Below are 14,342 nucleotides of genomic sequence, written 5' to 3'. Positions count from 1 at the left end.
TACACTTTGAGGTAGGAAAAATTACTTTAAGAAAATTTAAGCCATATTTTGAAATCATTTATACAGGATAATATACTAACAAAAATCCGACTATGGGAACACTGAAAAAGTAGACGTTTTCAAACATACCAAAATTCAATTTTTCATAATAGACAATTACTTACAGCAGTAGTCAGAGAAATATAAGAAATTACCTTAAAAAATTTTCAATGAAACGTTTTATAGTTTTATTTTTAGTGTTTGGTTTTGCATAGTGACATACTAAAAGTGATTAAAAGAAAGTCCGCCGAAAACCCCTAACGACTATGAAAAATGGTGGCTTTTCTCAAAATTGACAAATCAAAAAACCACATGCATTCATCGAGAAATGGACTTGGTACACTGCTTATATTTATTCGTTTTCTCGTTCCTAATTTCGATAGATAATCCTTTTTTGATCGCCATCTTGGAATGACATAATAGATATAAATAAAATATTTTAAATGAAATGATAGTTTTGTGACACATCAATTTAAGCTAGATATTTTTACGATGATTTCAATTCTGGAATACTTTTTTAGATAGGTATCCTTTTTAGCTTTCAAACGAAAACCCTACCCCTTACATTTCTTATGAACGTAAATGTATAATGTTTTTTTAGTTTTCCTCCATTTCTTAAATGTATTGATTTATTTGTTTAAAGTTAAATTTAATTTAAAGTGTAATTTTATAAAATATCTCTATGTAATTATAAATATTAGAATCACACAATGTAAAAATGCTACAGAATGTAAAAATTGTAAAGAGCAATAAATAAATAAACGTTTCGTACTTTGAAATTTTTTAAAATGATATTTCTTACATCTCCAGTTATTATTAACGCTTGCAGTCTGTTCTAGCCTTAAACTATTCGGTGATGTAAGTGCTGTCATTTAATTATTTGGGCTATTGATAATTAAAATCAGAAAATTTTGAGACGAGCTACAAACCACAACACAATATAAAATTGACCTTTTTAGAAATAAGACGTTATTAAAATATTCATATCTTCGGTTGTATTAACAACACGAGATATAAATCGTTACAATTATCTTCATATAAAACGTCATCAAGTTCTTTCTTGTCTCAAATTACCCAGTAAATTATTGGCTTTCATTTTATTAATTACTAAATAAAATCTGACAAATTTAAAATGAGACATGGACTTTTATTTAAAACTAGCAGTAAATTTCTTTGAATATAGACAAATTCACTTAGATAAAATACGTAGAGACAATGTCATCCTCCAAATTGTAAAAAAATGCTAATTCTATAACTAAATCTCTCTGAAAACATTTGTTTTATAGTATCCATTTTGGTCGATTCATTGGTCTATATTTGGTTCTAGTACTAATCTAACATGATCTGGCCGCTTTACCCTTCTAAAGCAACATAAAATTGACCATGGGTTAACACAGTTTTTTGTGTGTGTTGTTTTTTTTTTTTTTTTTTAATAAATGCCAACTTTTGTGAAGGTTTGGCCTTACGCTTAATTTATAGGAATAGCGAAAGCTAATCTCAATGGGAATTGCACCCTTGTGAACTTAAACGGCATATATAAGAATCTGTAGATATAAGTTTTTATTTTTTGGCATGAAAAATATGTTCCCTTTGCCTATGGCGTACCTCAGTAATTACTTCTAACTTTACACTTTTTCAGGCAACCTAACACAGCCAATCGTACTCCATTATCTAATCCAGACCCTTAAAATTGGGAAAATGTTAATTTCAGCTTTATAAATAGTACCTACACATATTACAGTACATTACCGGATTACCATATGATTTTAATTAAGTTAAACCACATGTTTTAAAGTAAACAAAGCAGACATGACCTTAGATTCCCATGCTATTTAAATGTGAATTATTTTATTCCGTAACAACCTTTTGGTGCGTATTGAAGAAAAATTAATAATTTCCCCAAAGTTTCATGCCCAGACCTGTAAAATGAGACCTCTCCCAGCTTTCTACGGCCTCCCGTTCTCTCACAATTTCATTGTAAAATGTTGGGCTTACGGAATTAGATATATAGAAGAAAACAAAACTAAACATAAGATAAAGATTTCTAATGGTGTAAAACATCGCTCTAAGATTTTCTATTCATTCTTGGGTTTCTTTTCACCCACAAATTGCCATGGTTTACTAATCACAAATCAGTAATCAGCAATCACCCAACCACACTGAACCACAAGCTACTAAAGTTGTCACAACTATAATAATAATAATTATTACCACAAGCAATGTTAAATATTGTTTATTTTCGGGCCAAAAACTTCATTTGGTTATGTTTATGATCCATACCGGGTCTTTTGTAGTTATGTATATTTACGCAAGCAATATCTGGCGGTTATCTGGTTAAGGAAGTGATTTTGTTTTTGGCCTCTGGGGAGTGAGGACATCGAAATGAAAAAGTAAATTGGTCCGAGCTCCGAGCCTAGGTCTTACCATGCCACCTAAGGCAATATCCACTTCCCTATAGGGAAATTCGCTAAAATAAAAAATATCTCGTTATTGAGCAAGCGTTTTTTCAAATACAATTCTTCTGGGGCTATTTTTAAGGTGATTTACTAGGATGACAAATCTAAGGGAAAAATATGTTGTGCCATTGATTTTACATGTATGGTCTTATTGTCTAAGCCCTCGATCAGTCATCTTATCAAAAAAAAATAAACCATCTTATCTAAAAATTTCTTCCTGTCCTGTCCCAGTGTTTGTTTGTCAGTCATAATCACTGAGCTATAGCTCAGTGGTCATAATGCATCGTCTGCTATCGTGTCTCGTGTCGTGATCGTGTTCTTGTTCTTGTTTGGCGCTAAAGTCAAAACTCAAAGAGTCAAAGACAATTCAACCTTAACCTAACCAAGACCAACAATCATCATCCACATCTACCTATCTTTGTTATTATTGTTAGTGGTGGTAGGTAAATGGTCCTGTGTCCTGATCCTGCCTGGTCAACATCAGCCAAGAAAAGATGAGAATCTCATCTATTCTTATTCTTATGAGATGAGGTGAGAGCGAGAGGTGAGGCATGCATGAGGATGAGATGAGATGAGATGATGGGCATGAGATAGATTTTAGTGGCAGTCACTTCACAACTTCAAATTCGTGTTTACCTTCCTTCATAATTTATTACTGTCATTGCCTTTAGTAGCATGTTAGTAGTCAATGGACTGAAGTGAAGTGTCACACGAGGGTAAAAGCAAAAACATATAAGGCCTCAGAGAATAACTTATGCAATCTAGCTCTCCAGTAAACTGCATCCCCTATACATCAGTATCATCCCCTACTACAGTATAAGCTTAATATCAATCCCTAAACTTAGATAGGCCTACTTTAATTTTTTTTTACGATCACACAACTGTGATAAATTTATTGTGAAAATTTTGCAGAACTTTGATGACTCCACTAGCCTAATTTACTTTTACATCGATTGTACGTCCGATAAGTATTTCCATATGAGCCTAATCTATTTTAGCAATATGATAAAACTTTGGACTGAATTTGATCCTGTATGGTAAATTAATGGTAATTTACAGACTAAATAAGTTATTGTTAAGGTGATACTTGTTTAATTGCTTGGGAAGGGGGGCCTTTTCCTGTTATAAGAATTGGCCTGGCCTATCACTACATAATAACCTTTATGTAACAATACACAATGATTTTGGTTCAATGTTAACTTACGTCCTATCTCGGTTCTAACCCAACCCAACCTCTCCCAACTCTAAACTTATAGATAAATGATAAATGATAAATGATAAAATTGTAAGTTGTATGTTTTCTTTAAAAAATTTCAGGAGATTTTTGATATGTTTTTCCCTGAAAAAATCAGACCTTACCGACCCCAGAAGACCAAAAAGGTTAAACGTTTAGTAAGCCACAAGGAATGGTATACGGATGAGTTGGCTAGGATTAAAGCTGTGATGCTAGCTCTTAAAGATAGGTCTGCTGGCGGTGAAAATGACAGGTACCTTTTAAGGTATAGACAGGCCAAGGCTTATTATAAGGGACAAATTGAGATGGCGAAGAAGAAGGCTACTGAGTCACAAATCGAACACGCCCCAAATCGCTGTAAGGCTGCATGGGATGTCATGAACTCGCACAGGTCTTGCACTAGACGGCCTGTTGAATTTGCAAGCCCTGATACCTTCAATGGCTATTTCATTGATTCTGTAAGAGCTATCACTGAGGCCTTACCTGATGTAGATGTGGACCCCATCCAGCTTCTGGAATCTAGAGTGAATCCTCCACCTGATACTCTAACAGTTTTCCAACCTACAACTCCTCACAACCTTAGAAAGCTGGTTCTGTCTTTCAAGCCATCTAGGAGCCCTGATGTGTTTGGTATGTCTACCTACATACTTCAAAAAACTATTGATGCCATCGCCATTCCACTTGCTGCTGCTGTCAACGACTGCCTTAGTTGTGGCGTCTTCCCGGACTTTCTGAAGACCTCGAAAACTGTCCCTATTTACAAGAAGGGTGACCACCAGAGGCTTAATAGCTATCGGCCCATCTCCATAACTCCTTTCTTCGGAAAGGTGGTAGAAGCCACCATAAAACCCCAGCTTGAAGCATTTTTTGAGGGACTTGACCTCTTCTCGAATATGCAGTTTGGCTTCCGTAAGGGCAGGTCAACCGTTGATGCTGTTGCAAAAGTTGCTGCAAGCGTGGAAAATGCATTTGAAAACCACCAAGCTCTCTCTCTGACTCTCTGTGATATCAGTAGAGCATTTGATTGTGTCTCCCACTCCATCTTGAAAAGGAAACTCCACTTCTATGGGATCAGGGATGCCGCTCTTGCCATCCTGAGTACTTACCTCGAACGGCGCTCGCAGGTCGTTGCAGTTGGTGGAGCTGTCTCCAGCACTTTGCCAGTTGATTTTGGTGTCCCCCAGGGTTCAGTGCTTGGGCCTACCCTTTTTCTCATCATGATCAACGATCTCGACAACCTTGGCACTACCCTCATGTTTGCAGACGACACTTCTCTCCTGTCAGCTGGTACGAACATCGATCAAGCTTTGGCCATCTCCAGACAGCGTCTTGAAGATACAACTGCCTGGTTTCTGGCAAACCGCTTCCAACTAAACGAGGATAAGACGCAGCACATCATCTGCAGCCTCTCCAGAGATCAGCCTGGTGTTCAAGATCCAGTTAAATTGCTTGGATTTGTTCTTGATGGGAAGTTCAGCTGGATACATCACATTGACCAGACCACCAACAGACTCTCACGGATCTGTTTCCTCCTCTTCAAGCTGAAATTTTGTGTAACGGAGGCATATTTGGTGATGGTGTACCATGCCCTCTTTCACTGCCATGTCAGCTATGGTCTTCTTCTCTGGGGACACTCGCCAAAGGTTGTTGAAGTGCTTAGGCTCCAGAAGCGTGCATTAAGGATTATTACTGGGAGTGAGTATCGTGCTCATTGCAAACCCCTCTTTGCACGACTTGGTGTGCTTACTGTAGTTGGCCACTACATACTTCTCTGTCTGGTGCACGTTAGGGCTAATATAACAACCTTCACCACTCGTGTTGACGTCCACCAGTATAACACCAGGCAGCGCCATCAGCTTGATGTACCAAGGGTGCGACTATCTAGGACCCAGGCTAGTTATATAGTGTGTCAGCCATAAGTCTGTTCAATAAGCTGCCACGACATATCCAGTTGTTGGACTTGAGAAAATTTGAGGCAGTGTTAACCACTTTCATCAAGAGCCGGGCCTATTATGATATTTCAGAGTATTTAGGGGATGATTTAAGAAGCCTGTAGCCTGCCGGAAGTATGTAAATAGTTGTAAATATTGTTTTTTGTATTAGTAATCGTGTTAAAGTGACGCTGTCAATCCCACATTGTGGGTAAAAGACGAAGAAGGAGGTATTAAGGTATTAAGGTATAAAGTTACCGTATCACACTTGAACCATAAGTTAACTGCAAGTCGAAAAAGAGTCCATGTCAACCAAATGTTTGTGAGTAACAGATTAATGGCCCGAGAGGGTCTTGTAGATCAGCTTTTATCAGACTTCTTACCGTTTCAGTTATTCACAACAAATTTAATAAACTTAAATTGTTACATAGCTGTCAAGGTAAACAAATCTCTAATACAAACAACAAGTAAATAAATACTTCAGCTGATTACTAAAAACAGTAATTCGTTACATTACTTTTCCTTGCATTTACATTTTCAATACCGTACTGGTGATTACTAAAAACAGTAATTCGTAACATTACTTTTCCTTGCATTTACATTTTCAATACCGTACTGGTAGGTACCTTAATATTTTTTAAACAAAACTAGGCTATAGTTTTTTTTAATCTTTCATTTCCCAATCCAATTGCAACATTAGAAAAAAAATCCAAATTGAACATTCCATACCATAAAACCTCCTTTTTCCAAAACCACGTCACTTAATGCCACCATACTATTTAACTCACTGCTCGACAAACTAAAGTCGGTAACTGGCTTTAGTAACAGGCACTTCTAAAGCCTGTTTCCCTCCCTTCCTATAGCATTTTCGGATTGCAGATACATCTAACTGCCACAGACGTATCCCACACTCCGCACTGCTAGCCTTTACAATACTAAATTACTTCCTTCAGCAATTTCCTACCTCGTGGACCTGTATCCCTCCCTTCCCATAGCATCTTAGTATTTTAGATACGTTAATCTAACTGCTCTCCAAAGCGTTCCCACGCTCTGCACTGCTAGCCTTTACTACTGTACCTCCTTCACCACTTCCTACGTCGTGGACCTGTTTCCCTCTCTTCCTATAGCATTTTAGGACTGCACGTACATGAATCTAACTGACACAGACGGTTCCCCCACACGCCTCACTGCTAGCCTTTACTATTTCCTTCACCATTTCCTACGTCGTGGGCCTGTTTCCCTCCCTTCCTATGGCATTTTTAGTATTTTTGATACATTAACCTTACTGCTTCAGACGGTTCCTACACTGCTAATCTAACTGCTCGCATTTACTAAATTCCTTCTTCACAACTTCCTACGTCGTGGACCTGTTTCCCTCCCTTCCCATAGCATTTTAATATTTTAGATACAATTATCTAACTGTCACTAATGGTTCCCACACTCCCCACTGCTCGCCTTCACTACTTCCTTCAATCCTTCACCACGTCCTACGTCGTGGACCTGTTTCCCTCCCTTCCCATTCAAAATGAATTGGGTTTAATTTTTTTGTTTTCCGTTTTTATAATGAGTGACGTAACTAGACAGGTTAAGGGAAGCCCTGCAAGACGTGGAAGAGTGTCCAGGAATTCAACAGACTTAAGAAATGCAAAAGAGAACGTCCATGTAGGGCCTAACTGTGAAATCAATCCAGAAGTTGTTTTATAACCTGTCTTTAGAAGAACGCTGGAAAATGAGTTGAGTTGTTTCTCACAATCTATTGCATGCATTGTGGCGCATTTCACTTCGCAGAGGAGGCCACAAATGGACATTTCAACGCATGTTGCCACAATGGACATGCCACAACCACAAGTAAATGACGAACTAACTGTTTTTACACGATTCGAACTTCATAAAAAACATAAGGCAATACAACAGTGCAATGGCTATTGCGTCACTTTCCTCTACACAAAAAGAGATTCCGGGAAATGGGCCTTACTGTCTTAAAATTCAGGGACAAATTCATATAGATATACTTCTGACTTACCACCGCCAAATGGGGAGTTGCCTTCATAATCATTAATAATAATTTTAACCTTTACATTTGGTTCTCAAAATGGAAACTATAACAGAATTCTTAAGATTACAATACAAATATTCAATTTTAAACTAGAAAAGATGTGCAATGTTTGGCTGTATGATTTCAGCTCTGATTCGTCGCTCTCCGGGCTCAGGCCGACCGTGTGTACGTTTCCATTTGAAATATGTTGTGTTATTGATTTAGGCCTAATCATTATTTTATTTTACAATTGTAGGCTATTTCATTGACACATTAGAAGCAATTAATATACGACTCCAACGGAAGGAAAACCAAAATATAAAACAAGAAACACTGTTAATTTTAAGTAGGTAACATAAAATTGATAATTTAGAAACATATTTAGAATATTTGTCTTATTATATATGTTTTTCATTGTAGTCTAAATTAGGGGCTGGCCCCTACAGGCCACTAGTAAATATATATATATATATGTATGAATTTGAACGGATGGTGTTTTTGGCCTTGGTGGACCTCAAAACAAAAAAGTAAATCGGTCCCGGACGTCCAGGTCTTACCATGAGACCTACGGTAATAGCTTATTCCCTATATGGGAAATTCATTAAAAGAGAAACTACAACAAGATGGCAAAAAGACAGCGGCTGCAACAAAACAAGTGAAAATAAACAAAACAGTTACAACAAAACAAATCAATAAAAGCGTTACAAACAATAATACATAATAAACAATAATAAATTTGATTTGAGTAGATTGTTATCTACTCAAATCAAATTTATTATTGTTTTTCATTTCAGTTAATAAAAAAAAGATAGCCTATTTCCCACATGCCTTTTCTGTTATAAACCAAATTTTGAAACGGTAACTTAGCCTACAGCAAGTTTGGTTCTACTTATGTTACGTTAGTTAAGAATAGTTTCATTTTTAGCGAATTTCCCATATAGGGAATAAGCTATTACCGTACTACTCATGGTAAGACCTGGACGCGGGACCGATTTTTTTTTTCGTTTCGAGGTCCCTAGAGGCCAAAAACACCATCCGTTCAAATTCATATATATATATATATAAATATATATATATATTTATATATTTATATATATATATATGTGTGTCCGTTAGCACGATAACTCGAGCAAAAATAATCCGATTTTGATGAAATTTGGTACAAACGTGTAAACCTACGTTTATTCGAACGAGTTCGCGATCCAGCATGATCGGACCATGGGAACGGGGGTTTACAGGGGGTTTTATGGGGTAAAAATAGGTTTTTCGCATTTTTGACCCATCATTTGACCCATTTCGCATTTGATTGTTTTATAAAACATAAAATTTAGCAATTTCTTTCCAAACCATTTTGTAGAGCTTAAAAAAAAAATAATTTAGTATATTGAAGCGTTATTATGCGCCTAATGGTTACGGAGAAAATTCCAAAAAATTGTAAAATTAAAATTCCCATGTTATTCTTATGGAGAATAAGTAAACTGTTGTAGTTTGCTTGTTTATGAACATATTTTTATCAAATTTGGAAAATGTTTTTATTTCTTACTAACTATTAACATTTTACATCAAAAAAATCCTTTTACCCTCCCTGTTGCAGCAAACCTAAGTATGTGTTAAACTGATTCTATTTAAATAGGGAATAAATGTGATATTTTTAAGAAGACATTTTAGTGTAAATCCAATCAGGCAAATGGAAATTCGCTTAGTCTGCAGGTTTGCTGCGGCGGGGGTATTTAATCCAATTTATAGGCTATTATTTTTACCTAAACAAGATTAGTTCTCAATTTTTAATTTAAATGCGTTTGCAGATATTAAAACAGAAGGAATATTGATCGTAACGCAAAACAAAAATATTGATATATCAAAAAGAAATCAACGATAATAATTAATGTTCTCTTTAACAGGAAAGTACCTTATAGGTATGTTATTTCTTACTAGCAGCCTGTGTCACTTCGTGACTTCAAAATCCATTATATGTTTGATATATAGTTGATAAGGGTGAACACGATTATTTCTCCATACCCCTATTATTTGCATTGTGTGCCCTATTATTTTCATTACGTGCGCGATCTCTTCAAGGCATCTTAGTAAAATAACAAACGCTAATGAAACATACTACGAAAACACAAAATCCCTTCTTTACATTTTAAATAAAATAACATTACACATCAATAAAACATACTATGAACATACAGAACCTATCACAACACAAAATCCAGCGTAAGTTGTTTTCTTCTTTACATTTTAAACAAATAACATTACAATATTTTACTTGAATTTACTGAAACATTATCAACTAAAGATAACCCCATTCCCGTATAGATGTAAAAAAATTGTATTATGGCCATCTGTTTTATGTAAACAAATGTAAACTTGAAACAGTTCAGATGATTGACAACAGTATTTAGCACAAACTCTGAAATTTTAAAAGCCTGTAGGATGAAGTGTTTTTACGAGATATCAACCATAAACCCGCAAAATGCACATCTTGAGGATAAGAGCTTTAAATTGATACCCAATATGCCTATAATAATAAATATTGGGGGTCGATTTGCTGCACACAAAAAGCCAACTAATTCTTTTAATAATGTAGATTGTATTATTTTATTTTTAAACAATTTACACAATTATTGTAACACAAGCCATGCATGTAAATATGTTAACTGTCAATTCAGGAATATTTGGTTTCATTTTATAATGGCAGCACTTAAATTTAAGATTTCTGTTCTGCTACCATGCGGCTGATATAAAAAAATAACAGGACCACAGGTTCAAATTGCTTAAGAGAATTTAGCAGCGCTTGTTTTTATTTGGTGGCACAAACCACTTCCGCTGTGCATTAAAGTGGCCTTAGAGAAGCAGCTTAAGCCTACTTAACTTACCGTATGTCTTCATTTTGTAGTAGGCTTTTAAAATTTATTTTCAAAGAGTGGTTTTAAAATTTACAGTACGGTAATTAATAACCAAAAGCAAAAATAAATTTTGTTCCTGTAGCAGCATAAGTTTTAAGTTTACCTGACAACTCACTGGGCCAAACTTAATTAAAAAAATATAGGTAACTTAGCCTAAGTATGGTTTTTTTAGGCCAACGTTTATTTGTCCATACCCTGGTCTTGGTTCATATCTATGCCAACCTTCTGTTCAGTAGTAATGCTAGATAGTAGGGATCTAATGTCATATTTATGGGTGGATGACATTTTTCATTGATGTACCATTGAAATATCTTAATAATTTAGTTCAGGTCCTATTTATCATAATTCAAATTGTCTAGATGCAGTACCTTTCTTTTGGACCTTCTGTATAGTCAAAATTTGATAGGACTATCTTGGACCAAAGAATCCGTCACACTTCAGTATTTGTAATTTTAGCTTTTATTGGTACCTATGCTAACTTACTGCATTATCTAAATAACTTACCGTAATCTTGTTTATGTACTATCTAAACAGTCTTCATACATTTTTAATCTGTAAGAATGTGGATTTTAAGGACCGTACCACTGTCTATTACTATTGACTATTGGATGTTATATTAATAGTCAAAGCTATTACCATTATGTAGTCAATGCTATTACGCAAGTTTTAAAGTGATTTTAATTTTGTAATAGGTAATGCTTTTTCTTATGTTTCCTATGCACGGTCGGTATACTTGTATTATAGGTACTTTTACTTCTTCTCATGTTTCTTAGATAATTTGCTTATGTTAGGCCTATAACATTTTTATGTTTTATAAATTTTAGTGTGAAACAGTCTCTTTGAGGATAAGAAGAATCTAATGTCCAGGGACCAAGATTCTATAAAATATGAATCATGAAGGTTTTGGCACTTGTTCTCAGAATTATGGTAAGTATTCTGTTGTTTTTATTATTTTTAAGTACATCATTAAACTGTCAGAGAGTTGTAGGGTTTCTTGTATTGTAAAATTTATTTGGGGTCGCTGAGGGTTTATTTAATGATTATTTATTGTCTAAGCTAAAACAATATTAAAAAATCGCTAATTTGGCTATTTGTGTACTTTGCAATTTATGCATTAGACTAGAAATAATAATTTGTTTATAAACTATTTAGGCTATAGATTGGCCTGGCAGGGGTGGTTTTAGGACCTTGTCAAGGGAGGGCTACCAGAAGGTTCGGCAGTGTAGTTCAACCTACACCCCGAATAATGCTTAACCTAAAAAGCTAAACTACCAAACCATTTTAATGTTACCGTACCTGGTTTTTCGTTGAAAAAGCGTTGTGTGCTTTTTGACAATAATTTGTGGTTTATGTGGGGAACCGTAATAAAGGAGGGGGGATGCGGGTGTCCTCCCCAGAAAATTTGGTATTTTTAAAGCCGTGGTGACTTTCTAAAGCCATTTTTTAATCACTGTGTGTCAATAAACCTCTGTTAAGTTTTTAGGACGAAATGTACCGGATATGTTTAAATTTATTTGTCCAGGGTCCAATGGGTATTGGGTGGCCTTTAGCCCTTGTAGCCCCCCCCCCCTTGGAACTGCCAAAAGCTGTGGCCTAGACCTATTTTAGACACACTTTCTTTGTTAATTACTAATTTTAGATTACATACGGTGAGTTTCAAAAGAAAAAAATAGATTTGATGTTTGTTTCATGAAAACTAACAATTCAGCTAATACGTATGATTATACACGTATACTTACTACTTAACTACTAATTACTAAAGAGAGAGAGAGAGAGAGAGAGAGAGAATCTTTATTCCATAGGCGTAGAGCTTAGAAATGGTGTCAACAATAAAACAAATCTGGAATTATACATGTTACAAAGAGAAGAAAAAACAAAAATTGATTTCATCAGTCTTTTTCACAGAGGGTGTAGAACTCTTCCATGGTGTAGATGGGATTATCTATCAGCCAGGTAAGTAGTCTTTTTTTCAAAGTCGTTGCATTGCCGGTCTTGATTGTTGCCGGAAGAAGATTGTAGAGCCTGGCTCCTGCGTAAGATGGCTTCTTCGCATATCTGGCAGTTCTGTGTGGGGGCAAGTTGAAATTTGCAGCGTTCCTTGTGTAATGCAGGTGTATATTTGCATTTCTAGGAGTGCCTTGGTTGAGGGCAAAATTTACGACCTCAGAGATGTATATGGCGATTACAGTTGGAATTTTCAGCATTCTGAAGACATCCCTAATTGGAGTCTAATTATTAATTATACTAAGTATGATTTCTCTGGCCTTGGATAGAGCAAAAGAATGAAGTATCATTGTTGTATTAGCTGATGTCCTTTTGTTAACTTACTTTATAATTATAACACATAATTTTGTTTACTTTAATTACAGTCTTTCACACATTATGTGTAAAAAAATAGTAACAGCTTATGTGAAAAGTAAACTTAATTTTTTACTCTATGCCTATCCAATGTAATATGAATCATACTTGGTTGATTAATAGGTTTCACCCCTATTTTAGAGGTAGGCCTAGCGTTAGAGGCGCCTACCCAAGACTAAATGAAAATAAATGAGTTTGTTTTATTAATTTTTTTTTCTAACGACCACTTAAACGGAACTAGGCTCAACTATTTACATGTACTATACAAAGGTGCTATTTCATTTTGAAATGCCTTGTTTCTAAGCAAATTTACCGTAGGGAACAACATTTTTTTTATTTGGTAATTAATATCATGGAACATTTTGTTCACAGAGTCAAGACAAGAATGTGAAACTTTAGAAAATGTTTGTGGTTATATCAAGCTGTGTGGAACACCATACTACAACCTTGTGTTTGACGATGGGACTAGTTGTACCTCTCTGGTAGTTGTAGACTTAGCAAGACACCTCGTAAATTGGATATCGTCAGTTGGGAAAAAGGTTCTAATCAAAAAGCTACTTGTAATATCTGATACGTGAGTAAATTTTTCAATGTGAAATAAAACTAGGTGATACATGTTGGCTAAGGCCATACCTATCTATGAATTTTGAATTTTACAAATATATGTTTCAGTTATAAAATAGTACATAGTACTAGGTAATCTAGGGTGTCCCATAACTCTCTGGACACATAGCGTTATTGCTTAGATCAAGACAAACACATTTCACCATAGGAACATGAGTCTGTGGTGCCTAGTTTTCCAACTGTCTGTATTTATGTGTTTTTTACAAAAACATTAATAACTCCTAAACGGTTTGAGATACAGCGTCGACATTTTGCACAAAATGTTTATCTTATTAATAACGACTTACCTTTGTCTAAAATTATACTAAAAACTCACAAACCGTTTCAAAATGGCAGCCATTTAAAATATTTTATGCCAAATTTCATGAAAACCGTTAACGTAACAAAAAGATTGCAAGAGACAAAAAAATTAGTAAATTTTATGTAGTTTTCAATGATACCTTATTTGTTTAGAATGGATAAATAATAACAGCGAAATGTCTACTTTTCCAAATGCATGATCACTTTTCTCCATTTAACAATGCTAAAATACTCCTTTTACGTTAAAAGCCATTTAAAATATTTGATGTCAAATTTAACAAAAACCGTTAACTTAACAAAAAGATTACAAGAGACAAAAAAATTAGTAAATTTGATGTAGTTTTCAATGATACCTTATTTGTTTAGAATGGATAAATAATAACAGCGTAATGTCTACTTTTCCAAATGCATGATCACTTAAATTCTCCATTCAAACAATGCTAATACTGTACTCCT

The 14,342-nt window shown here is 35.0% G+C and overlaps 1 protein-coding gene across 4 annotated transcripts in view; it reads left to right on the top strand.

Moving 5' to 3' along the window:
• Positions 1-14,342, top strand: part of LOC128991912 (uncharacterized) — a 38,472-nt gene that overhangs the window by 7,529 nt on the left and 16,601 nt on the right. Inside the window, exons 1-3 of one of the 4 annotated variants that reach the window (XM_054415191.1) lie at positions 2,907-3,026; positions 11,429-11,531; positions 13,335-13,536. In XM_054415191.1, coding sequence (XP_054271166.1) covers positions 11,492-11,531; positions 13,335-13,536 — 242 coding nt within the window. In that variant the 5' untranslated portion in view covers positions 2,907-3,026; positions 11,429-11,491. Of the gene's footprint in view, positions 1-2,906; positions 3,040-3,440; positions 3,451-11,428; positions 11,532-13,334; positions 13,537-14,342 lie in introns of those variants that run through there. The other 3 variants (XM_054415192.1, XM_054415193.1, XM_054415194.1) reach the window with 3 other exon arrangements.

Source organism: Macrosteles quadrilineatus, unplaced genomic scaffold, assembly GCF_028750875.1.
Source record: "Macrosteles quadrilineatus isolate MER2022 unplaced genomic scaffold, UCM_ALF_1.0 Scaffold_4__1_contigs__length_99947679, whole genome shotgun sequence".
Classification (NCBI taxonomy): domain Eukaryota; kingdom Metazoa; phylum Arthropoda; class Insecta; order Hemiptera; family Cicadellidae; genus Macrosteles; species Macrosteles quadrilineatus.
The sequence above is the reverse complement of the archived record's forward strand: the minus strand, read 5'-3'. Positions and strand labels throughout refer to the sequence as shown.